Genomic DNA, 23,627 nt, shown 5'->3' with positions numbered 1-23,627 from the left:
GCTGGGGGCTGGAAGGGACCTTTGGATATCATCCAGTCCAACCCCCCTGCTAAAGCAGAGTCACCCACAGCAGCTTGCCTAGGATCACAATGTCTGTGTGGGCAGCATACTCCAGGGTTCCAGCACCCTCCTAGGAAAGAAGTTTCTCCTGCTGTTCAGATGGCACCTCCTGGGCTCCAGTTTGTGCCTCTTGCCTCTTGTCCTGGCACTGGGCACCACTGGAAAAGAGTCTGGCCCTATTCAGCATTGATCAGTTCCCCTCTGGGGCTGCTCTTCTCCAGGCTCAACAGCCCCAGGGCTCTCAGCTTTTCCTCCTCACAGAGATGCTTCAGGCCCCTCAGGGTACAGCCTCTACTGGACTCTCTCCAGCAGTTCCCTGTTCCTCTTGAACTGGGGAGCCCAGAGTTTGACCTTGTACTCCACATGTGGCCTCCCTAGGGCAAAGTAGAGAGGGAGGAGAGCCTCCTTGACCTTGCTGGCCAACGTCTTCTAGAGGCACCCCAGGAGACCTTCTAGGCTCTTGTTGAGCTCGTTATCCACATCCTGGAGTGCAGGTTTCCTGGGAACCTCCAGCAGTGCCAGACTTCTTGTGACCTCTGGCAGCCCTGCCTGCCCCTCAGCTTGTGTCCAGATGGGGCTGGCAGAGCCCCTGCTGAAGATAGCTCTGTAAATATTTGGGAGCACAAGCTTGCTTCAGCCTCTTGCTGCACTGGGATGCTTGGGAACCAAGTCCTGGACAGGACAGAGCAGCATGGGGTTGTTCCAGCACTGGGCTGGGTTTCCTGGGGCTGTTTGATGAGTCTGGGTTGCTTCCTTGGCTTTCACACAGCGTGCAGTCAGCTGAGCCTCTGGGAAGCTCTGAGTGTTCCCCTCTCTTCCATCCATCATTGTGTGTGTTGCACAATGAGCCCTGGCGCCCCCTGAGGAAGGGGTATGGGGAGGTGAGCTGTGATGTTCTGCAGTGCTGTGAGGTCACACATCTCCTGCAGGCTATCTCACATCTCCTCCAGGCTGTGTCTCATCGCAGCTTCTCTCTGTGCTCAGGACGTGAACCGAGAGCTCATGAGTCAGCAAGAAGCCTCTGCGGAGAAGCAGCAGCAGCCTCCTCCCGAGATGTTTGACTTCAAGATTAAGTTTGCAGAGACAAAAGCCCATGCTAAGGTAGGGCCAGCACCAGAGCTGTGTACCAGCCCTGGGAGCTGAGCAGCATGTGTCCCTTCCTCTGTGTGTGAGGCTTCATCAAGTAGAGCAGCTTCATTGAGAGGAAAAACTTCTCCGCTGCTCCTGGGTGGTTTGTGTGCCGGTGAGGATAGTGTGAGCTGTGCAGAGCCTCCCTTGCTCTGCTCCTGGCCACAGTGCAAGCAAAAGGCCCTGAGATAGCCTCCACCCTTTGGAGCTAGTCTCTCAGTGCCATTAGCCCATCCCTGCCAGGCCACCACCAAACCATGTCCCTCTGCACCACATCTCCATGGTTTTGAAACCCCTCCAGGGATGGGGACTCCACCACTGCCCTGAGCAGCCTGGGCCAAGCCTTGACAATCCTCGATGGTAAGAAATTGTTCCTTGTGTGCAATCCAAGAATGTCCAGCCTTCCTGGACTCCTCCACCCTTCAGGGCTGCCTCCCAAGTTAAGTGTCAGTCAGGCTCCTAAACAGATCAAACCTGTCTTCCAGAAGTCCAAGGTGGAAGTTCTACTGACACCCTCCACACACACTTTAACTTCTCCAAAGACAGAACTCAACCATTTCATGATCACTGTGTCCAAAACAACCTTCACATCACTCACAGGTCTTTGTCAGTTCATAAGATCACAGATCACAGGACCGCAGGATGTTAGGGGTTGGAAGTGGCCTCCATAGGAACATAGAATTGTCAGGGCTGGAAGAGACCTCAAGAATCATCTAGTTCCAACCCCTCTGCCATGGGCAGGGACACCTCACACTAAATGAGGCTGTCTAGAGCTTCATCCAGCCTGGCCTTGAGCACCTTCAGGGATGAGGCTTCCACCACCTCCCTGGGCAACCTAAGCCAGTGTCTCACCACCCTCATGGTGAAGAACTTCCTAACATCCAATCTGAATGTACCCACTTCTGGTTTTGCTCCATTCCCTTCAGTCCTGTCACTACCTGACACCCTCAAAAGTCCTTTCCCAGCTTTCTTGTAGTCCACTTCAGATATTGGAAAGCTAAAGTAATGTCTCCTAAGAGCCTTCTCTTTGCAAAACTGAACAGTCCCAACTCTCTAATCCTCTCCTCACAGCAGAGCAGCTCCAGGCCTCTGATAATCCTTGTGGCCCTTCTTTGGACACCTTCCAGCAGCTCCAGATCTTTCTTGTAACAGGGGCTCCAGAACTGGATACAGTACTTCAGGTGGGGTCTCACAAGATGGGGAGAATTCCCTCTCTTGCCCTAGATAGAGTCCAACCCCTCTGCCAGAACAGAACTGTGGTCGCACAGGAACGCATCCAGACAGGGCTGGAAAGTCTCCAGAGAGGGAGGTCACAAGTGGCAGGGCTGGCAGGGAGCCTTCCCCAGCAAGAGCTGAGGTGCTGGCTGGGCTGGAGAGGGGACCGAGCTGCATGTGTCTCCTGCAGGCCATCGAGATGGAGCTGCGGCAGATGGAGGTGCAGCAGGCCAACCGCCACGTCTCCCTCCTCACCTCCTTCATGCCCGACAGCTTCCTGCGCCACGGAGGGGACCACGACTGCGTCCTGGTGCTGCTGCTCATCCCTCGCCTCATCTGCAAGGTCAGGTGGCTGCTCCAGCTCCTCCTTTCTTCCTCTGAAGCTTTCAACTCGGCTAAGCTGGGCTTGGAGTGTCATTATCTATCCCACCATGCCGTTTGGGTTAATGGGGAAGTCAGTGATGGGTAATACAGAATTCCAGAATCCCGGGGTGGTGGGGCTTGGAAGCGGCCTCTGGAGATCATCCAGATTTAAAGCAGGGGCATCCACAGCTGCTTGCCCAGGATCACAATGTCCAGGTGGGTTTGGAATCTCTCCACAGGAGACTCCACAACCTCTCTGGCCAGCCTGCTCCAGGGCTCCAGCACCCTCACAGCAAAGAATTTTCTTCTTCTGTTCGGATGGAACCACCTGGGTTCCAGTTTGTGCCCACTGCCCTTTGTCCTGTCACTGAGCACCACTGAAAAGAGTCTGGCCCCGTCCTCTGGTCTTTCTGTCCCAGCTGATTCAGGGATTTTGAATGCTTTCTTGTTGGAGAACCTTCCAAGTCGTGCAGGAGGGGGAGGAAGCTGAAGTCCCTCCCCATGGGTGGTGGTGGGTCAGCTCTTGGAGCCCTCAGCAGTGATAGTGGTGGGTCAGGACTCCCAGGGCTGGTGTGCATGAGCCTCGGTGTCACAGCAGTGCCCAGGGGTTATTCCCCTTCTGTTCCGCACAAACGTTTCCCAGGAAAACTTGCCTTTGGTGGCTCTGGGCAGGGGGGTTGGGCTGGTCTGTGGCTCAGCAGAACAGCTCAGAGCAAGCTCAGAAAGGCCCTGAAGGCTTTTCCTCTCCTCTTGCAGGCCGAGCTGATCAGCAAACAGGCTCAGGAGAAGTTTGATCTGAGCGAGAACTGCGCTGAGCGCAGTGGGCTGCGGGGAGCAGCGGGCGAGCAGCTGAGCTTTGCGGCTGGCCTGGTTTATTCCCTGAGCCTGCTGCAGGCCACCCTGCACAAATATGAACAGTGAGTACTCACCCTGGCCCTCATCCTCCTCCCCACCCGGCATGACAGCAGGGAGGGGTTGCTCAGCAGATTTCTAGCAAGGGCTGTCCCTCTGCAGGGAAAGAGATTTTGGGCAGTAGGAAGCTGAGAGATCTCTTCCACTGCCTGTTGAGAGGGGAGTTTGCTTCTCCTCTAACCCCTGCCTTGTTTTCCTCCCAAGAGCTGACACCTGAAGGGAGCCACTTCTCTGGCATGTGTTGCTCATCCTTCAACTGTGACTGTGGCTTGAGGCCAGGAGTAACCTGGCTGCACAGATTTTTCCATCTGTCCTACTAGGAGACAGAATCATGGAATTGAAGAAACGTTTAGGATGGAAAAGACCTGGAAAACTGTTGGGTCCAACCCTTACCACAGCACTGCCAGCTCATCACTAAGCCATGGCCCTCATCATCACATCTACACAGCCTTGAAGCCCCTCTAGGGATGGTGGCTCCACCCGGCTCTGGGCAGCCTGGGCCAGCCCTTGACAACACTTTTGGGGAAGAAATTGTTCCACATGTCCAACTTAAACCTTCCCTGTGTGCAGCTTGAAGCTGTTTCCACTTGTCCTGTCACTTGTTGCTAGAGAGAAGAGAGCAACCCTCACTCTGGCTCCTTTCAGGGAGTTGTAGAGACTCAGAAGGTCTCTTCTCAGTCTCCTTTTCTCCAGACTATACTATCCCAGTTGCCTCAGCTGCTTTTCACAAGACCTGTGCTCTGGACCTTTCACCAGCTCTGTTGCCCTTCCTTAGATGTGTTACAGTCTCTTGCTGAGCTCAGTTGCATCTGGGCTTCAGCTCCCCAGAGCAGGCTCCCCCCTGCAGCCCCTCTTCCACCACTGCCTAGGGCTTAGTCTTGTGTGGAAGGTTTCACAGTGCATCATCCTGACTGATGAGTATGAGCCTGTCCCTGGCAGCACTGCGGGGCTGGGGCCTTCCTTGGAGACTGGGAGATATCACTGGGCACCAAAATGGCTATGGTCAAGGAGGGGTCTTCCCTTGTGACTTTGATTCCAGGAAAGTGGCCCAGTTTGAACCAGAGCGCTTAGAGACCTCATAGAGTCTCCTGCCTCCAGCTCTAGAGCCTCCAGCTCTAGTCCTGGCCTAGAGATCTGAGTGGTTTTCTGTCCTGCAGCTCCCTTTGTCTGACACAGGGAGCCTGACTCATGCCCTGGTTTGCTGCAGATCTTTTGACCTTCCTTCACTGCTATCTAGCTACAGAGCTTCTTGGCATGTCCAGATGGTGCTGCTGGGAGGAGTTCCAGTGGTCTGAGATGGGCACCCAGCTGCAAAATCATTACTGGTGCTGTCTGGAGCACGTTCCCATCCCAGCCAAAGCCACCATGTCTGTGTTCCATTCCCAGGGCCCTCAACAAGTGCAGCGTGGAGGTGTACAAGAAGGTGGGGATGCTGTACCCTGAGATGAGCGTCCATGAGCGCTCCCTCGACTTCCTGATCGAGCTGCTGCACAAGGACCAGCTGGATGAGACTGTCAACGTGGAGCCACTCACCAAAGCCATCAAGTACTACCAGGTAGGGCCATGGAGCCAAGAATCATGGAATCATCCAGGAGGATGGCATCGTCCTCATTTACAACCTCTTCTGTGGGTTCTAGCACCACTTCAGCATGGGCAATGTGAGTGGGGTAGGACAGGGGCCCCACAGCTGCCCTGGCTTGGCTTTATGTGGTGGAGAATCACAGAATCAGTCAGGGTTGGAAGGGACCACAAGGAGCATCTGGTTCCAAACTCCCTGCCATGGGCAGAGACATCTCACACTAGGTCAGGCTGTCCAGAGCCTCATCCAGCCTGGTCTTAAAAATCTCCAGGGATGAGGCTTCCACCACTCCCTGGATGCTCCAGGGTCTCACCATCCTCATGCTGAAGGACTTCTTCCTGACATCCAGTCTGAATCTGCCCATTTCTAGCTTTGTTCCATTGCCCCCAGTGCTATCACTACCTAAAAAGTCCCTCCCCAGCTTTCCTGTACCCCCCCTTAGGACACTGAAAGGCCACAATAAGGTCACCTGGGAGTCTTCTCCTCTCCAGACTGAACAGTCCCAACTCCCCCAGTCTCTGCTCATAGAAGAGCAGCTCCAGCCCTCTGATGGAGCCACCAAAGGATCCATAATTGATTTAAGAAGCCATTTGCAGTTTCACTGTACCACCTGTGCATGGCTTAAGCTTTGAGACAAGCATATGCTACTGGCAGAATCAACCAGCCAAGAGGGGTTGGCCAAGACTGAGGTGTCCACAGGGAGCTGGAGCAGCCTCACCAGTGTATGCCACAGCTGGAAACAGTGCCCTGGGGTATGACGTTCATGTGGCACATTTACAATCGTCCCACAGGTGGTTCCACCTCTGGAGTGTAGAGACTTGAGCCTGTGTCTGTGTCACCCTGGGGCTGGGTTTGGTGTCCCTGGGAGAATCATAGAATGGTTTAGGTTGGAAGAGACCTCAAAGTTCATCCAGTTATGGACACCTCCCACTAGAATAGGTCGCTCAAGGCCTCATCCAACCTGGCCTTGAGGATAGAGGCAGAGGGTTGTGGTTCTCCCACCCTGTGCTTCAGACCTCTGAGCTGCAGGTGAGGGTTGGTGAGCCTTTGAGTGAGGAGCTCTGGTGGGAGTCACTGTGAGAGCTTTCACCTCCAGTCAGCGATTAGCCCAACCCTCCATGGCTGAGTGCTTTTGCTCTCCATTTCCTCAGCTGGTTTGAGTGTGTGGTGGAAGTGTGTCATGAATGCTGATCTCTGCTGGTCTCTCTCTCCACTCAGCATCTGTACAGCATCCACCTGGCTGACCAGGCTGAAGATTGCACTATGCAGCTGGCTGACCACATCAAGGTGAGGTGGGGAAGAGCAACCTGGCTCTTCGCTTGTCACAGGTTTTCTCTCTTTGCCCTTTCTGCCCCCCACCCCAAGTCCATTTTCCAAGGGAAATGCCACTGTCCTGTCCCGTAGGGGATAAACCAAAGCTTAACTGAATGTCTCAACCTGTTTGCCTTCTGTAAGCCCTGGAGTTGTGGCAGGGTGGTGCAGAGAGGGTCTGTCCTGAAGCACCTGAGACCAAGTAGAGCCATGGGGTCACGGAATTGTTTTGGTTAGTAAAGACCTTTATGATCATCAAGTCCAACCCTTTTCCCAGCACTGCCAGGTCACCACTAAACTATGGCCCTCAGCACCACAGCTACACAGCTTTGGAACCCTCCAGTGATGGGAACTCCACCACTGCCCTGTTCCAGGCCTTGATGACCCTTAATGGGAAGAAATTGTTCCTCATGTCCAACTTAAACCTCCCCTGGGGCAGCTTGAGGCAATTTCTTCTTGTCCTGTGGCTTGTTCCTTGGGGAAAAAGACCAACCCCACCTGGCTTGAGCCTCCTTTCAAGGAGCTGTAGAGAGCCAGAAGCTCTCCCCTCAGCCTCCTTTTCTCCAGGCTGAACAACCCCAGGTCTCTCAGCTATCCCTCACAACATTTATGCTCTAGACCTTTCACCAGCTTTGCTACCCTTCTTTTAGACACACTCCAGCACCTCAATGTCATCCCTGGAATGAGTAGCCCAAACCTGAGCCCAGGATTCAAGGTGCAGCCTCAGCAGTGCCCAGTGCAGAGGGATCACTCCCCTGGTCCTGCTGGCCACACTGCTGCTGCTACAAGCCCCAGATTGCCCCAGAGCAGCCATCTCACTGATCTCTGCCTTGCCCTGAGCTGATGATCCTCATCTCTGTGCTCCACAGTTCACCCAGAGTGCCTTGGACTGCATGGGGGTGGAGGTGTGCCGGCTGCGAGCCTTCCTGCAGGTAGGCCAGGTTGAGGCTGGCTCTGTGGGGCTGGAGTGGCTTCCCCTCGCTTTTGGCCTGCGTGTGAGCACCTTTCTCTGCACCCTAGGGTGGGCAGGAGGCATCTGACCTTGCCATCCTCCTGAAGGACCTGGAGACCTCCTGCAGTGACATCAGGCAGTTCTGCAAGAAGATCAGGCGCCGCATGCCTGGCACCGACGCTCCGGGAATCCCTGCGGCACTGGGCTTCGGGCAGCAGGTCAGCTGGCTTGGCCACCTCCTGGGAGCTGTGGGCTGTACTGGGCTGGCATCAAAGGCTGATCACAGGCTCACGAGATGTTAAGGGTTGGAAGAGACCCGAAGAGCTCAGCGAGTCCAACCCCCCTGCCAGAGCAGGGCACACAGGAACACATCCAGACAGGCCTTGAAAGGATCCAGAGAAGGAGACTCCACAGCCTCTCTGGGCAGCCTGTGCCAGTGCTCTGGGACCCTTACAGTCGACAGACTCCCCCTTGTGTGGAGCTGGAACCTCCTGTGCTGCATTTTACATCCATTGCTCCTTGCCCTATCGCAGGGAGCAAGAGAGCAGAGCCTGTCCCCCCTCCTGACCCCCAGCCCTCAGAGATTTAGAAACATGTATTAACTCTCCTCTCAGTCTGCCCTTGCCCTTCCCCTTCCCTTGTGCTCCCACTGGCTGCAGGGAGGGAGCATGGTAGTGTGCAGTGTCCTGTAGTGTCTCTAGCCTGTGCTGCTGCCTGGGGTGGTGGCAGGGACTGCATCACCTACTTTTCTCCAGCCATGAGGTTTCCTTTTGTCTTCCTTGGTGCTTTCTATCTTTAGAGATGCTTCAGAAGCAAGTTACTATCTCAGTAGCTTCAGTGTAGGGTGAGGCCAGCATTGTGCATCCAGCAGCTTTCCGTGTGCCTGGGAGGTGACCTGGAAAGCTGCTCCTGTGTCTGACTTTCCCAAGCAAGCCTGTTCCTCCCCAACGTCCAGGTGTCGGACACGCTGCTGGACTGCCGCAAGCATCTGACGTGGGTGGTGGCCGTGCTGCAGGAGGTGGCTGCTGCTGGGGCACAGATGATAGCTCCTCTGGCTGAGAATGAGGGGCTGCAGGCTGTGAAGCTGGAGGATCTGGCCTTCAAAGCCAGCGAGCAGGTGAGAAAGTCCCTTCTCAGCTGCCCCTTGTTCCCTGCTGCAGTGGGGTGAAGCTGGCACCTGTCTCCCTCCGGTGCTGCAGACCTGCCCATGGGCAGCTCTAGATGGGAGAGGCTGGACACAAGCTCCTGGGAAAACCATCATAGAACCATTTAGGTTGGAAAAGCCTTTTAAGATGAATTAGCCCAACTCTTAAGCCAGCACTGCCAGGTCACCACTAAACCATGGCACTCAGCACCACAGCTCCCTGGCTTTGAAACCCCTCCAGAGCTGGGGACTCCACCACTGCCCTGGGCAGCCTGGGCCAGGGTTCACAGCCCTTTGTGGAAGAAATTGTATTGCCAATACAAATGGTCCAGGGAATTCCAAACAATGGAGGTTCCCCTGCCGTGTGCCAGCCTTCCCCATGGCTGTGTTTGCTCCGTGACCACCCCAAGGTCAGCCTCTCCAGTACATCGTGGGGGATTGGGAGAGGGCTATAAAGGTGACCCCAGCCCACAGACACCTGCCACTTCCTCCCCCTCCTTTGCAGATCTATGGTGCTCAGGGCATCAACCCCTATGAGTGTCTGCGTCAGTCCTGCAGCATCCTCATTGCCACCATGAACAAGATGGCCACAGCCATGCAGGAGGGAGAGTATGATGCAGACAGGCCACAGACCAAGGTAGGCTTCAGCTGGGGCAGGGGTCTTGAGCACAGATGGGTCATCTGAGCTGCTCTGTCATCTCCCGTGGTCCTGCTGCTACTGCCTCCCCTGGCAGGAGGAGGAGACTGTCTTGTGGGTGTGACATGAGGCAGAGAGCTGGGAGAGTGCAGCAGATGCCTGCAGGGTGCAGGAAGGTGGAGAACAATCCTACTCTTGCTTTGAGGCTTCATCTGCACTTGGAGTTCTTCCTGAAATACCAATGTTGGGTCTTGTCCCTCTTGTCCCCCTTGCAGCCCACCCCACCTGCCGAGCTGCGGGCAGCGGCTCTCCGGGCAGAGATCACCGATGCTGAGGGGCTGGGGCTGAAGCTGGAGGACAGGGAGACAGTCATCAAAGAGCTGAAGAAGTCTCTCAAGATCAAGGTAAGCTGTTTCTCAGCTGATCTTCTCCCTCCAGGCTGGTCGGTGAAGAGCTGTTTGCTGCTCTGGTGGTCACCTTCATGCTCCCATTAGCTTTTTGCCTGTGTGGCTGTTGGTCCCCAGTCCCAGCCAGGTCCTCCTCCTGGAAATGTTCTTTTAAGTTGTCAGGCAGGTGCCATCTGCTTGCTGCCTCCTTGCCTGGGCTTTTCTCCATGATGTTCTGGGCTGGCAAGTGTTGGTGATGGGCGCAGTGTGGGCAGAGGTGCAATTTCTGGTCAGGCTCCCACCGGGCACTGCTGGGAGCTTTTCTGGGTGTTCACCATCCACAGGGCCCTGCAGCTCCCTGTTTTTTTCTCTCCCACTCCAGGGTGAGGAGCTCAGTGAAGCAAATGTGCGGCTTAGCCTCCTGGAGAAGAAGCTGGACAGTGCATCCAAGGATGCAGATGATCGTGTGGAGAAGATACAGACCAAGCTGGATGAGACCCAGACGCTGCTCAAAAAGAAAGAGAAGTAAGTGTGAGATGAGGCCGTTGCTGGAGGGTCTCTGAGGGCAGCAGCAGTCTCTTGGGCTAGCTGCAAGGGTCTGGGGGTTAGTAGAGGGGGACATGATGAGGGAATCTGCAGGGGTACCATCACATTCCAATCCCAGCATGATGGGGTTTGTGTATCATCCAGTCCAACCCCCCTGCTAAAGCAGGGCGCCCACAGAAGCTTGCCCAGGATCACAATGCCCAGGTGGATTTGGAATCTCTGCAGACAAGGAGGCTCCACAACCTCCTCCAGGGCTGCAACAGCCTCAAAGTCAAGAAGTTTTTCCTCGTGTTCAGATGGAACTTTCTGGGTTCCAGGAATGGTGCATAGCAGAGCACAGGCTGGCAGAAGATCCTGGGAAAGGTCCTATCCAAATTCACCTGTGGACAGGGCTGTTGTCCTCACACATTCTTGGCATCATTGCCATGCTCCAAGCATCTCTTACCATTGGCAGAGGGAGCCTGGACAAACAAGGAGATGTGAGGTGGCTGTGGGACTGTCCTGCAATGTAAACTGGACAAACCAGGACTGTACTGGGTTAGATACAGACATTCCCATTCCACGAAGGTACTCAGAGGGCTGGAGCAGCTCTGCTATGAGAACAGGCTTGGAGAGCTGGGGCTCTGCAGCCTGGAGAAGAGAAGGCTTCAAGGAGACCTTGGAGTGGCCTTCCAAGATCTGAAGGGGGCTACAGGAGGGCTGGGGAGGGACTATTGACAAGGTCTTGTAATGACAGGATGGGGAGGAATGGGTTTAAACCGGCAGAGGGGAGATGTAAACTGGATGTTAGGAAGAAGTTGTTTGCAGTGAGGGTGGTGAGACACTGGCACAGGTTGCCCAGGGAGGTTGTGGAGCACAAAATCACAGAGTGTGATCTTCGAGGTGTTGAAGGCCAGGTTGGATGAGGCCTTGAGCAACCTGTTCTAGTGGGAGGTGAGGGGCTGGAACAGAATGAGCTTTGAGGTTCCTTCTAAGCTAAACCATTCTGTGATTCATGTGCTGCAGTGGAGGCTGGTGGAGCTTCAGCTCCTGGATCAGCAGGTTGCTGCTTGGAGCCCAGCAGCAGGATCCATGACAAAGCCTTGGGTCCTGGATTGCTTCCCTTTTCCCTTTGGAGGAGCAGCCACGGCTCTGCCCATGACTCTGTGGTCTTCACAGGGAGTTTGAGGAGACCATGGATGCTCTTCAGGCAGATATCGACCAGCTGGAGTCAGAGAAGGTGGAGCTGAAGCAGCGCTTGAACAACCAATCCAAGAGAACCATCGAGGGCCTGCGCGGGTCCCCTGCCTCCGGGGTCGCCTCCATCGTGTCCGGCATCGCCGGAGGTGTGTAACCAGCGCCCCCAGAGCCCTTCTGCAGCTGCTGTGTGCTGTCTGCAGGCGGGAAGGGAGGCCTGGGATGTCCTCCCAAGCCCAGGAGCTGCGTAGGGAATGCCCTGAAGTGTGTGCGGAGGCTGTGATGGAGCTCAGAGTAGTGGGGGGAGGGAGCAGAGCTTGGGAACGCTGCTGTGACAGCCCTGCTCTGCCTGCCCAGCCCTCCTGCAGCAACCAGAGCCCTGGTGTGGCAGGAAGAGGACAGGAGATGTTCAGGCCACAAGGACAAATGGGGAGGATGGGAGAGGCTTCAGCTGCCCAGGTTGTGCCCTAAAGGGCATAGACTGGCTGCTCAGGCTCTGCTGCTCTGACCTGGCTGGCTGAGAGTGAGACCTGACTTCCCTGCACCTCCTGGGCTCTCCTGAAGCCCAGCAGCAAGGGGTGGGTGGTGGCATGGGCCATGTGTCGGCTGGGGCTGTGGACCTTCGTGCTGCTTGCAGGGCTGTTGGCACCATCCTTGTCCCTCAGGATGAAATGTCCTACACAAAATGCCCAGTGGCATGAGCAGGTCTTTGTCAGGAGCTGTGGGGCAGCCTGTGGCCTGCTGTAGGATGATGACCAGGTGGCTACAGAGCAGCTTGGCCCCAGTGTGGTGTTGATCCAGGGGGTTCCTGTTCTTTTGGTCCAATCTGGGCTTGAGTAATACCTGGGTGCAGCAGCTCCTGGCCCTCAAGGAGCATAGCCAAGGCTCTTCATCTCCTGCTGCAGCAGCAGCATGTGGAGTCAGGGCTGCTGGGGCAGTCACTGCCCCCAGACTCAGGGGACAGGGCTCAGGGCACAGCCATGGGTGACTAAAGCTCCCCTGGCCTTGGCCGCACTCAGACTTGATCCTCAGCTTTAATTCTGCTTCTTCTTGTCTCTCCTGTGGCTCCTCTCCTTGCACTGCAGAGGAACAGCAGAGAGGTACAGTACTGCACCCCAGCATGCCAGTGCCCCCTGCCTCCCCTAGAAGTGCATGCCAGGGGGGCACAAGTGTCCCACAGCACCCACGCATGGCCGTGGGACACAGCCTAGTGTGGGAGCCTGGGGAAGGGCACGGGTCCTGCTCAGGGGTGCAGGCGAGGTCAGAGCTGGTGCACTTCTGGCCAGCGCTGGGTGCCCAGGATGGGCAAGATGAGCATGGAACCGCTGCTGGTGTGGAGTGGTGGCACTGCTGCAGTGGTGAGATGGGTCCTGGAGTGCCCAGAGCCTAACACAGCCTCGTGTCTTCAGGAAGCAGGCACTGGGAGTGCCCAGTGCCCAGATGCTGGGACAGCATGGTGGAAGTGAGGATGGTCACGATGGCTCTGTTGGTGGCAGACTCTGCTCCCCTCATGCTGCAGACACCTGTTCCCTTGGCCACCTGTGCCTGCTGCTGACGCTGCTGCCGTTGGTGCCCCCCGCAGGTGTCGGTGCCGCGCAGATGAACGGCGGTGGCTCAGGCCCTGTCCAGGTGAAGGACTCACCTCTGCTTCTCCAGCAAATCGATGCCTTGCAGCTCTCCATCAAGCACCTCAAGAATGAGAATAACTGGCTGAAGGTGAGGGGCAGGGAGGTGCTAAGCCCTGCAGTGTCTGCCTGGCTGCCTGCAGCTGTGCCTTCCACGCCATGGTGTGATGGTTTGGGAATTACCTGCCCTCCCCCCCTCTTATGGAATCACCCAGACTAGAGTCAGCCGAGCTGGAAGTTAAGGAATGGAGCTTTATATTTATAGCTTAGCACAATACACAAGCAGATATTTGCAATGTTTACAGCTATATATAGAAACAGACAAGTTAAAAGTAATACAGCAACACAATACTCCCAGAAACCAGAGTCCCCAGGAGGGGCTTCTAGCCACCCTTCCTCCTCCTTTCCACCCCTCTACCTTATCCTAGACTTTGCCTTATGTTCAAGGTGAGTTTGGAGGATTGGCCAGGGGGGTTAGAAAGCAGAAGGATTAGTTACACAGACAGCAGGTTAGGGAGAAAAGTGCAGGCAGCCAGAGACAGACAGCAACTGTGTTATCTGTTTGTGTTCTTGGTTTTATACATCTCAGCAGGCCTGTGGGTGCAGTGGACATCACCACTGTTTGCTTTTCACAGCCTATAATCTGATTTTTCTCATTGAAATGCTCCAGATAGCCTCAAACTAGCACACGTGGGTTCCCTGGGAGAAGGAACAGGAATGGCCAGGGGTGTGCTGGGCTCTTTCTGTGCAGAGAGGCTCTGTGGAGGCTTAGGCAGCCCGAGGGAAGGGCTGTCCAGCAGCACTGTGGCACTGCTCAGGGGCGTTTGCCCTCCTCTGCCCATGGTGGTAGGCTACTGCCTACATGCAGCTGATTGTCTTAGGCAGAAGTCCAAGAGCTGGAGCTGTTTAGTCTTGAGAAGGCTGAGAGGGGATCCTACTTGTGTCTGTAAATGTCTGAGGGGTGGGTGTCAGGATGAAGGTGCCAGGCTCTCTCTGGTGTTAATTAGCAGCCATCTAACTGCAGGTGATTATACACAACAGTGGAGCTGTTAATGATGGCTCTTGGCTCTGCTGAGTCACCTCTGTGGTCACTGTTCAGTTACAGTTCTGTAAGCCCTGAGGTTCCAACCTCTTTCCTCCTCCCTAGGTCTTGCTGGTTGTCCAAGGTCTTCCTTCTGATAGTCTGGTGGCACATGTGTTCAGCTTTGGGCTCCTCAGTTGATGGACAGGGGTCTGCTGGAGAGAGTCCAAGGGAGGGCTGTGAGGATGATTAGGGGACTGGAGCACTGCCTGATGAGGAGAGGCTGAGGGACCTGGGGCTGCTTAGTCTGCAGAAGAGAAGACTGAGAGGGGATTTCATCAATGCTTCTAAATATCCAAGGGTTGGGGGTCAGGAGTGGGACAGGCTTTGCTCTCTTGCTCCCTGCGATAGGACAAGCAGCAGTGGATGGAAGCTGCAGCACAGGAGGTTCCAGCTCAACACCAGGGGGAGCTTCTTTCCTGTCAGAGTCACAGAGCCCTGGCACAGGCTCCCCAGAGAGGTTGTGGAGTCTCCTTCTCTGGAGCCTTTCAAGGCCTGTCTGGATGTGTTGCTGTGTGACCTGAGCTAGATTGTATGGTCCTGCTCGGGCAGGGAGGTTGGACTCGATGATCTTTTTTGGGTCCTTTCCACCCCTGACATCCTGTGATGAATGGCCAGCCATCCATTCTGCCACCCATGGCTGATCCTCCCTCTGGTGGCTTTGGCTACAACTTTCTGTCCTTTTGTCCTCCTCACTGCTGCTTTTACACCTTCGCTCTGCTCTATTACTCCCCAAACACCCCTTGCCTCTAATGGCCTTGTCCTCTTCGCTCTCAGGGAGCCCAGATGAAGATGGAACTGGCCAGCCTGGCACCTCTGCAGGTAGCCAAGGTCTCCCTCCCCAAGAACCGTCAGGGAGAAGGCCTGGCCACACAAACACTGTATCGCAAGACCAGCCAGCTCCTGGAGACCCTCTACCAGATGAGCGCCAATGCCAAGGTGCTGGACATGAAGCAGTCCAAGTCAGGTAGGTCCTACACAAATGCTCCGTGGCTGATGGACAACAGTGTCCTGGCTTGAATCAGCAACAGTGTGACCAGCAGGAGCAGGGCAGGGATCATGGCCCTGTACCTAGCACTGTTGAGGCTGTGCCTCAGATACTGTGTTCAGTTTTGGCTCCTCACCGCAAGAAGGACATTGAGGAGCTGGAGAGTGTCCAGAGAAGGGCAGGGAAGCTGCTGAAGGGTCTGGAGCACAAATCTTGTGAGGAGCGGCTGAGGCACCTGGGATTGTTCAGCCTGGAGGAAAGGAGACTGAGGGGAGACCTCCTGGGTCTCTACAGCTCCCTTGAAAGGAGGCTGGAGCCAGCTGGGGGTTGGGCCTTCTCCCAAGAAATAAGTTATAGGACAAGAGGAAATGGTGGAGTCCACATCCCTGGAAGGGTTTCAAAGCCATGTAGATGTGGTGCTGAGGGCCATGGTTGTGTGGTGGTGGTTGGGACAAAGGGCTGTAGTTGAGCACTGGTGCTGCTGGTGCTTAGCAGCCCTGTGGGCAGCTTTGTCTCTCGCCTGCTGTCTCCCCCAGCACGGAGCTCCTCGACGCGGCTGCTGGAGCAGACAGCTCGGCTCTGCGCCCTCAAAAACACCATTGACACCCTGAGGGTAAGGCACAGCCCACCCTGGCTGCGGGAGCTGCTGTGGGAGGCTGGGTGGGTGTCCCAGCAGCACCCCAGGTCCAGCCTTCCTGTGACCCCTGCTTGGCAAGGGGCTCTGCAGGGTGGTAAGGGCGGGAGAGGGGCTCTGTGGGGCAGCAAGGGGCTTGGGGAAGGGCTCTGTGGGGTGGTGAGAAGCTCTGGGGTGGACATGGGGCTCTGCAGGACAGGTGAGTGACTTTGCAGGGCACATGAGAGATGGCAGGGTGCTCAGAGAAAGGTCTCCGTGGGATGGACAAGGGAGACTGTGTGACAGGACCAGCCTTGGGGCTGCAGCATGGTTCTGGAGGCCACCTTTGTGTTTTTCTCCCCCCAGGATGACACAATGAGGGAGGCAGTTCAACAGCAGATGGGTGCCAGTGTGCCTACCAATTTTGGCATCTTCCCCTCATCCTCCTTCCTCAAGGTGAGACACTTGTCCCCAGGTCAGTGGCTGAAGGGCAGGAGTGGGTCAGGGACCTCCACTCTCCACCTTGGACCCGTGTCATGTCCTTTGGGGTCGCTCAGGGGCCATCTCTGGGTGCAGGAGGGTAGGGAGAGGTGACAGGCCCTTCCTCTTCTGAGGAGCAGCTGAGGGAACTGGGGTTGTTCAGCCTGGAGAAAAGGAAGCTGAGGGGAGACCTCCTTGGCTCTCTACAACTCCCTGAAAGGAGGTTGGACCCAGGGGGAGCTCAGTCTCTTCTCCCAGGGACCAAGAGGAAATGTGCTTAAGTTGTGCCAGGGGAGGTTTAGGTTGGGCACGAGGTTGCCCTTGAGGGTTGTCAAGGCTTGGCCCAGGCTACCCAGAGAAGTGAAGTCTCCATCCCTGGAGGGGTTTTACAGCCATGTAGATGTGGTGCTGAGGGCCATGTTTTAGTGGTGACCTGGCAGTGCTGGATAAATGGACTTGATCTTAAAGGTCTTTTCCAGCCAAATCATTCCGTGATTTGGCGGTGGCTGCGGGGTCCTGGAGCCGGCTCGTGGCTGTCTCCCACTCAGGGCTGCTCTGTTCTTGCCACAGGCTAAGCGGGAGCAGGAGGAGGGCCTGGCGTGCTACGGCCGCGTTACCTTCCCCTGCGCCCCGGGCCACGGTCAGGCTCACCGCCTGCTGCTCACCCCCGACCTGCTCCACGGGCTCCGCACGCACTTCGGGCCCTGAGCCGAGACCTGCTGCCTCCTCCCCCGGCACAGACCGAAGTTCGCTGCACCCCCCACCGCTGACAGACTCCCCCCCGGCGCCGGTGTTGACCCGGGCCCTCGGGAGCATCCCCGAGAGTCGCCGCTTCTCTCACTCGTGAAGCGGGGACTCTCTCTCGCCCCGCTGATCTCTGACACTACGGATCCCCAGGAGCTCCCCCTGCGCCCGAGGGACTGCGGCGGGCTGGGGCCGGGAGTGCGGGCTCCCCCCGCCCCGCGGTGTGCTACTCCCGGCTCCCGGCACTCGCGCTCTCGAATAAAGCTGCCCTGAACCTGCCCGCGGCTCTGCGCCTCCTGCACCGGGGGCGGCGAGAGGAACGTGAGGGGAGGAGCGGGAGGGCACCGGGGTGGGTAGAAGGCGGGGGGAAGGCAGTAGGAGGCTCGGGGAGGAGAGATGGGGAAGGACAGCGGAGCGGCACGGAGGTGCACGGGACGAGCGGGAACGGGCACCGGAAGGGAGCGGAGGGGACCCTGCGGGGGGCTCCAGCCACGTGCGGGGCGCGGGCGGCGCGGGCATACAGCGGGCGTCTCCCATTGGCCGAGGCGGCAGGAAGGGGCGGGAGGCCACGGCGCTTCCTGAGCCTGATTGGTAGAAGTGGCAAAGGAAGGTGGGATTGCGCCGTGCTCTATCTGATTGGCTGGCGCGGCCTGGTGGAGGCTAGCTTGCGCTGATTGGTGGAGGGTGTTGCGACGCGGCCATCGATTGGTCTAACGTGAAAGGGGCGGGTTTCCTGCTGGCCGCTCTCATTTCCGGCGGAGGCGGCGGAGGCGGCGGGAGGATGGTGAGTGCCCTCCGGGCCGGGCCCGGCGCATCCGCCTGCATCGGGCTGGGCCGCTGTCCGCGGGGGACGCGGATTGGCGTGCACAGTCTCGGGGCGCCTCGGAGGCCGGGACGGGGTGGTGGGGCGTGGGGCGGGCCCCCGAGCGGGCCTCACGGCCGCTCCGAGGCGAGCCCCCGGTGACCGGTGCTGGTACAGGTGCTGCTGCACGTGCTGTTCGAGCACGCCGCCGGCTACGCGCTCTTCGCCGTGCGGGAGGTGGAGGAGATCAGCCTGCTGCTGCCGCAGGTACGGGGCCGACGCCGTAGCCGGGAAAGAAGGGAGCGGATCTGCCCGGTGCCAGGTAGCTGGTCCGGTGCTGGGGTGGAGACGATCCGGTTCCGGGGTGGAGGAAGGGGTCTGGGTGGAGGAGAGTGGGAAGTGGATCCAGTGCCCGGGTCAGGCGATCTGGTATCGGGAGAGGGTGGGGGGTTCTGTTCTGCCCTGCATCTGGTCCGGTCTCGGGGTGGGGAGTGGTCCTGGTGCTGGGGGGTGGGGCTGCTCCGGTACCGAGAAGGCCAGGATGGAAGCGGGGAGGGCTCTTGGCCGGTGCTGAGGGACCAGACCTGGGTGAGCCGTTTGTCCCCTGCTACTACCGATTGCGGGCGGGGTTGGGCAGCGTTTGCTGGCTACAGCCCCGGTCCCGCGGGCTGGGGGTCCCAGTGGCCACCCGGGGCCTGACTGGAAGCCCCCGGTGCCATCCCACCCCCGTAGGTGGAGGAGAGCGTCCTGACTATCGGCAAGTTCCACAACGTGGTGAAGCTGGTGGCCTTCTCCCCCTTCAGATCGGCTCAGAGCGCCTTGGAGAACATTAATGCTATCTCCGAGGGTGAGCGGGGAGCACCGCGGCGCTGCCCGGGGCCGCGTGGGAGGGGCCAGAGGCCCCGGAACCCCCTCCACTGACCCTCCCATGTCACAGGGATCCTCCATGAGGACCTGCGGCTGCTGCTGGAGACCTCGATGCCAGCCAAGAAGAAGAAGGCGCTGCTGGGAGTGGCTGACCCCAAGATCGGAGCTGCCATCCTGGAGGAGCTGGGCTACCAGTGCCAGACCGGAGGGGTTGTGGCCGAGATCATGCGGGGTGAGTCCGGGTCTTGGGAGGGCGCTCTAGGAGCTGGGGTGGGGACACGCCGGGGGTCGTCGCTCGGGGCTCCGCCTTGGTGACGGTGACTGTGGCCCTGGTGCAGGGATCCGCCTGCACTTCCACGCGCTGGTGAAGGGTCTGACCGCCCAGTCGGCCTCCAAGGCCCAGCTGGGCCTTGGGCACAGCTACTCGCGGGCCAAGGTGAAGTTCAACGTCAACCGCGTGGACAACATGATCATCCAGTCCATCAGCCTGCTGGATCAGCTGGACAAGGACATCAACACCTTCTCCATGCGCGTGCGGTGAGCGACGGGCCCCTGGGGGTGGCACGGGTCGGTCTCCCCATGCTTACCACAGGCAGTCGCTGCTCCAGCTGCCTGTACAGACCGGGGAGGGACAGCAGCACCCTGGGCACCCTGTTCTGGCCAAGGAGATGGTGCCTTGGCCGTGGTGTGCCTGGTGGGGACACAGTGTGGGGCTCTTACTGTTTCCTTGCTCTGGCAGGGGGGTTGGACTTGTTCAAGAGGTACAGGGATCTGCTGGAGGATGTCCAGTGGAGGGCTATGAGGACGATGAGGGGACTGCAGAGCACTGCCTGATGAGGAGAGGCTGAGGGATCTGGGGCTGTTTAGTGTGGAGAAGAGAAGACTGAGAGGGGATTTAATCAATGTTTCTAAGTACCTAAGGGCTGGGGGTCAGGAGAGGGGAACAGGCTCTGCTCTGCTCACTTGCTGCCTGGGATAGGACAAGGAGCAGTGGATGGAAGCTGCAGCACAGGAGGTTCCACCTCAACAAGGGGGAACTTGTTTACTGTCAGGGTCCCAGAGTAGTGGCACAGGCTGCCCAGAGAGGTTGTGGAGTCTCCTTCTCTGGAGCCTTTCAAGGCCTGTCTGGATGTGTCCCTGTGTGACCTGAGCTAGACTTATGGTCTTGCTCTGGCAGGGGATGATCTGTTTTGGGTCCCTTCCAACCCCTGACATTCTGTGATCTATGGAGGTCCCTTCCAACTCCTAACATGCTGTGGCCCTGGTTCTGCAGGGAGTGGTATGGGTACCACTTCCCCGAGCTGATCAAGATCGTCCCTGAGAACTACACCTACTGCCGTCTGGCCAAGTTCATCGGCAACCGCAAGGAGCTCAGCGAGGAGAGCCTGGAGGGGCTGGAGGAGATCGTCATGGACAGCGCCAAGGCACAGGCCATCCTGGAGGCCTCCCGCTCCTCCATGGGTGAGAGGGGGAAGACAGGCTCAATGAGTCTGAAACCTTCCCTGGTGGCATCACTGGCTGGGTGGGTAAAGGGGGAGCAGCAGATGGTGTCTGGTCCTCAGCAAGGCTTGGGATACTGTCTGCTGTAGCGTCTTCTATGGGACGTTAAGCGTGTGTGGAGAGTGAGGTTGGGATGAGACCTCGCTGAAGGACAGAGCAACAGAGCTCAGAGGGTTGTGATCAGTGGTCCAGCATCTAGTCAGAGGTCCTTCAGCTCATGGCATTCCCCTGGGGATCATGAGTGAGTTTGGGTTTGTTCAACATCTTTATCAACAAGCTAGACGAGGACAGGGAGTGTGATCATAGAGGGAATCATAGAGTGGTTTAGGTTGGAAGGGACCTCACATAATCCATTTCCAACCCCCTGCCATAGGCTGGGGCACCTTCCACTAGAACAGGTCACTCAGGGCCTCATCCAGCCTGGCCTTGAACACCTCCCTGGGCAACCTGTTGCAGTGTCTCACCACCCTCACTGTAAAGAACTTAGTCCTGGACGCTGATCCTGGGCACCATGCCCTGGTGACCCTGCTTGGACTAGATGATCTCTAGAGGTCCCTTCCAGCCCTGCCATGCTGGGATTTAGGGATTTGTGGTGGATCCACTGAAGCCTTGTGCTTCACAGGACGAGTCCCCACAGATGAGTGCTGGTGGGATGGCTTTGAGAGGTCCTGTCAACCCTGCCAGGTGCCACTCAGCCCCTGCCCCCTGTCTCACACAGGGATGGACATCTCCCCACTTGACCTCATCAACATTGAGAGCTTCTCCAGCCGAGTCATCTCCCTGTCTGAGTACCGCAAGGGCCTGCAGGAGTACCTCCGCTCCAAGATGAGCCAGGTGGCTCCCAGCCTCTCGGCGCTAATTGGCGAGGTGGTGAGTGCCAGTAGGGGAGGTGGGTGCCCGTGGGCATGTCCAAGGCCCTGGAGGTGATGTCACAGTAAATCTGTCAATCCACTGAGCCGTGCTGCTGACACCTTGCTGCTGATCCTGGCCTTGGCGGGGGGCTGCTTCGGGCTGGAGCTGTGCTCCTAGGGTGGAAGCAGCCATAACCAACCTCCCCTCATCGTTTTCCTCCCTGTAGGTGGGAGCCCGCCTCATCTCCCATGCTGGCAGCCTGATGAACCTGGCCAAGTATCCAGCCTCGACAGTGCAGATCCTGGGGGCTGAGAAGGCCCTTTTCAGGTACCGCTGCAGGGTGGTCACGGTGATGGCAGGTCCCTGGGCCACTGGCTGTGATGCACTGGGTGGCCTCAGCTGCGTGTGATCAGCCAGCCCCAGCCGCTGAGTGACCACCTAACTCTTGTGTCTCATATGGAGGGGGCCTGAGACTGCCCTGGCAGTGGGACTATGCCCTGGGCATCCCTGCAGGTTAGCAGGGTGGTGGGGGAGACACATGTAGTGCATCAGGGCACACTTGCTACTGGCCTCTCACTGCAAGAAGGACATTTGAGGTGCTGGAGTAGGTCCAGAGAAGGGCAAGGAAGCTGCTGAAAGGTCTAGAGCACAAATCTTGTGAGGAGCAGCTGAGGCAACTGGGAGCATTCAGCATGGGGAGAAGGAGGCTGAAGGGAGATCTTCTGGCATTCTGCAGCTCCCTGAAAGGAGGATGGAGCCATGTGGAGGTTGATCTGTTGTATGAGTGAAGTTATAAGAGGAAACAGCCTCATGTTGCCCACAGGGGAGACTGAGGTGGGACATGAGGAGCAATTTCTACCCCAAAAAGGATTGTCAAGGCCTGGCCCAGGCTGCCCAAGGCAGTGGTGGAGTCCCCATCCCTGGAGGGGTTTCAAAGTTGTGTAGCTGTGGTGCTGAGGGGCCTGGTTCAGTGCTTGGTTAAAGAGTGGACCCTCAGTGATCTAACCAAAATTCTATGCTTCTGTTCTGCTGGTGGAGGAGGGTGGTGGGTGGCAGTTCCAGCCTGGGGGTGCCCTCGGCCCTGTGCTGCCCCTCACAGCCCCCCTGGCCGGTTCCAGGGCTCTGAAGACACGAGGCAACACCCCCAAGTATGGGCTGATTTTCCACTCCACCTTCATCGGGCGAGCAGCTGCCAAGAACAAGGGCCGCATCTCGCGCTACCTGGCCAACAAGTGCACCATCGCCTCTCGCATCGACTGCTTCTCAGGTGCCTGCGGGGCCTGGGGGGGGACACACGAGGGGCACAGGCAGCGCCCCCCACGGTGGCCTCTGCGGTGATGGAAAACATTTTTCGTCAACAGCATCTCACTGTGTGAATGGTGACTCCTGTGGGCTGAGCAGGGCCGAGGCAGCCACGGCAGGGGAGCGCTGGGTGCTGGCAGGGGTGGGTGCTGAGCCTCTCTGTTCCTTTACCTGCAGAGGTCCCCACCAGCGTGTTTGGGGACAAGCTGCGGGAGCAGGTGGAGGAGCGCTTGGCCTTCTACGAGACGGGGGAGCCGCCCCGCAAGAACCTGGAGGTGATGAAGGAGGCGGTGGTGGAGGTGAGCCTGAGCGGGGAGCTGGGGCCGAGTGCTGCTGTCGGAGGTGATGTCAAACCTGCTACCCTGACCCACCGTGGAGGGCAAAGACTGATTTAATGAGGCTGATCCGACCTGAGGCGGGGCATGGGCAGAGATGGGGAGGGGACAGGGACCCCTCCTGAACTCTTGTCTCTTCTCCCTCAGGCAAATGAGGTGGTGGCTGAGGTGAAGAGGAAGCTGGAGAAGAAGGAGAAGAAGAGGAAGAAGCGGGAGAAGAAGAGGCTGGAGGCTCTGGCTGCAGCTGCAGAGGAGGTGGAGAACTCAGTAATGGAGGTGGAGGTGAGGGCAGGGGACCCTGGGATGAGTCCTGGTTATTTCACTTGGGATTTGTGGGATGGTGCCCTATGGGGGAGAGGAGGACAGGAGGTTGGGCAGCCCTGTGTTGGGCACAGCTCCTCCTGACCCTGTGGCTCCCCTAAGGAGAACGACACAGAGCCCAAGAAGAAAAAGAAGAAGAAGCAGCAGGAGCTGGAGGCCAGCTCCGAGCAGGAGCTGGAGGCTGCTTCAGAGCCAGAGCAGAATGGGCTGGATGAGGAGGAGCCTTTGTCCAAGAGGAAAAGGAAACTGTCAGTGGAAACTGCTGAGGAAGAAGAGGAGAAGAAGAAGAAGAAGAAAAAGAAGAAGAAGACAGCCAAGGACTTGGAGGATTAGAGGAGCAGGCATTGCTGGGGCTGGACTGTGCTCCAGCAGTGTGGACTCAGGACTGGCAGAAGGTCAGCATGGTATGCCATGGCCAGTGCTGGTGGCATGGTGTCCCAAGGAGATCATTAAACCCATTTGGGTACCTCATAGTGTGGGTGAATCCCTTGGGGCAAGCCAGCAGCAGAGCTTCAGCTGTGCTATGCCTCATGTGGTGCCCCCACCTAAGGGCCCGGCTGTGCCCTTGGCATGAGGCCCCATCCATGGCAGGGCTGTAGGGCAGGAAGTGGCTGGGTGTGAACCTCAATAAAGGGCTGAGGTTGGTCTGAGCCATTCCTGTCCTGTTCTGCAAAGGCTGAGGGGGCTTGGCCTGCTCTTGCGTGGGTG

The 23,627-nt window shown here is 57.7% G+C and overlaps 2 protein-coding genes and 2 non-coding genes across 11 annotated transcripts in view; all 4 read left to right on the top strand.

The window, feature by feature from the left end:
* Positions 1-17,218, top strand: part of DCTN1 (dynactin subunit 1) — a 61,723-nt gene extending 44,505 nt beyond the window's left edge. For 5 of the 8 annotated variants that reach the window (XM_064151263.1, XM_064151264.1, XM_064151262.1 and 2 more), the window contains 18 exons: positions 1,045-1,161; positions 2,594-2,746; positions 3,523-3,683; positions 5,065-5,233; positions 6,476-6,544; positions 7,438-7,500; positions 7,589-7,738; positions 8,476-8,637; positions 9,170-9,301; positions 9,577-9,705; positions 10,070-10,212; positions 11,392-11,558; positions 12,495-12,509; positions 12,992-13,125; positions 14,893-15,082; positions 15,640-15,716; positions 16,083-16,172; positions 16,767-17,218. In XM_064151263.1, coding sequence (XP_064007333.1) covers positions 1,045-1,161; positions 2,594-2,746; positions 3,523-3,683; positions 5,065-5,233; positions 6,476-6,544; positions 7,438-7,500; positions 7,589-7,738; positions 8,476-8,637; positions 9,170-9,301; positions 9,577-9,705; positions 10,070-10,212; positions 11,392-11,558; positions 12,495-12,509; positions 12,992-13,125; positions 14,893-15,082; positions 15,640-15,716; positions 16,083-16,172; positions 16,767-16,904 — 2,259 coding nt within the window. In that variant the 3' untranslated portion in view covers positions 16,905-17,218. The remainder of the gene's footprint in view (positions 1-1,044; positions 1,162-2,593; positions 2,747-3,522; positions 3,684-5,064; positions 5,234-6,475; positions 6,545-7,437; positions 7,501-7,588; positions 7,739-8,475; positions 8,638-9,169; positions 9,302-9,576; positions 9,706-10,069; positions 10,213-11,391; positions 11,559-12,494; positions 12,510-12,991; positions 13,126-14,892; positions 15,083-15,639; positions 15,717-16,082; positions 16,173-16,766) is intronic. The other 3 variants (XM_064151260.1, XM_064151265.1, XM_064151266.1) reach the window with 1 other exon arrangement.
* Positions 17,219-17,629: 411 nt separating this feature from the next.
* NOP56 (NOP56 ribonucleoprotein) lies at positions 17,630-23,569 on the top strand. The gene is made up of 12 exons (XM_064151258.1): positions 17,630-17,724; positions 17,920-18,009; positions 18,475-18,589; positions 18,680-18,841; positions 18,948-19,146; positions 19,883-20,070; positions 20,828-20,979; positions 21,188-21,288; positions 22,080-22,228; positions 22,441-22,562; positions 22,746-22,880; positions 23,022-23,569. Exons 1-12 carry the CDS (start codon positions 17,722-17,724, stop codon positions 23,250-23,252), a joined length of 1,647 nt encoding a protein of 548 aa, XP_064007328.1. The 5' UTR covers positions 17,630-17,721; the 3' UTR covers positions 23,253-23,569.
* Positions 22,291-22,362, top strand: LOC135179825 (small nucleolar RNA SNORD56). Its single transcript, XR_010304140.1, has one exon. It is a non-coding gene; the product is annotated as a small nucleolar RNA SNORD56 (small nucleolar RNA).
* Positions 22,601-22,670, top strand: LOC135179824 (small nucleolar RNA SNORD57). Its single transcript, XR_010304139.1, has one exon. It is a non-coding gene; the product is annotated as a small nucleolar RNA SNORD57 (small nucleolar RNA).
* Positions 23,570-23,627: the final 58 nt, after the last annotated feature.

This window comes from Pogoniulus pusillus, chromosome 11 (assembly GCF_015220805.1).
Source record: "Pogoniulus pusillus isolate bPogPus1 chromosome 11, bPogPus1.pri, whole genome shotgun sequence".
NCBI lineage: Eukaryota > Metazoa > Chordata > Aves > Piciformes > Lybiidae > Pogoniulus > Pogoniulus pusillus.
This window is presented reverse-complemented; position numbering and strand designations above follow the sequence as displayed.

Coding starts and splice junctions, on each gene's coding strand:
- NOP56 (XM_064151258.1), top strand. Junction 18,842..18,947: donor TGTGGCCGAGATCATGCGGG/GTGAGTCCGGGT, acceptor GCCCTGGTGCAG/GGATCCGCCTGCACTTCCAC. Junction 22,563..22,745: donor TGAAGGAGGCGGTGGTGGAG/GTGAGCCTGAGC, acceptor CTTCTCCCTCAG/GCAAATGAGGTGGTGGCTGA.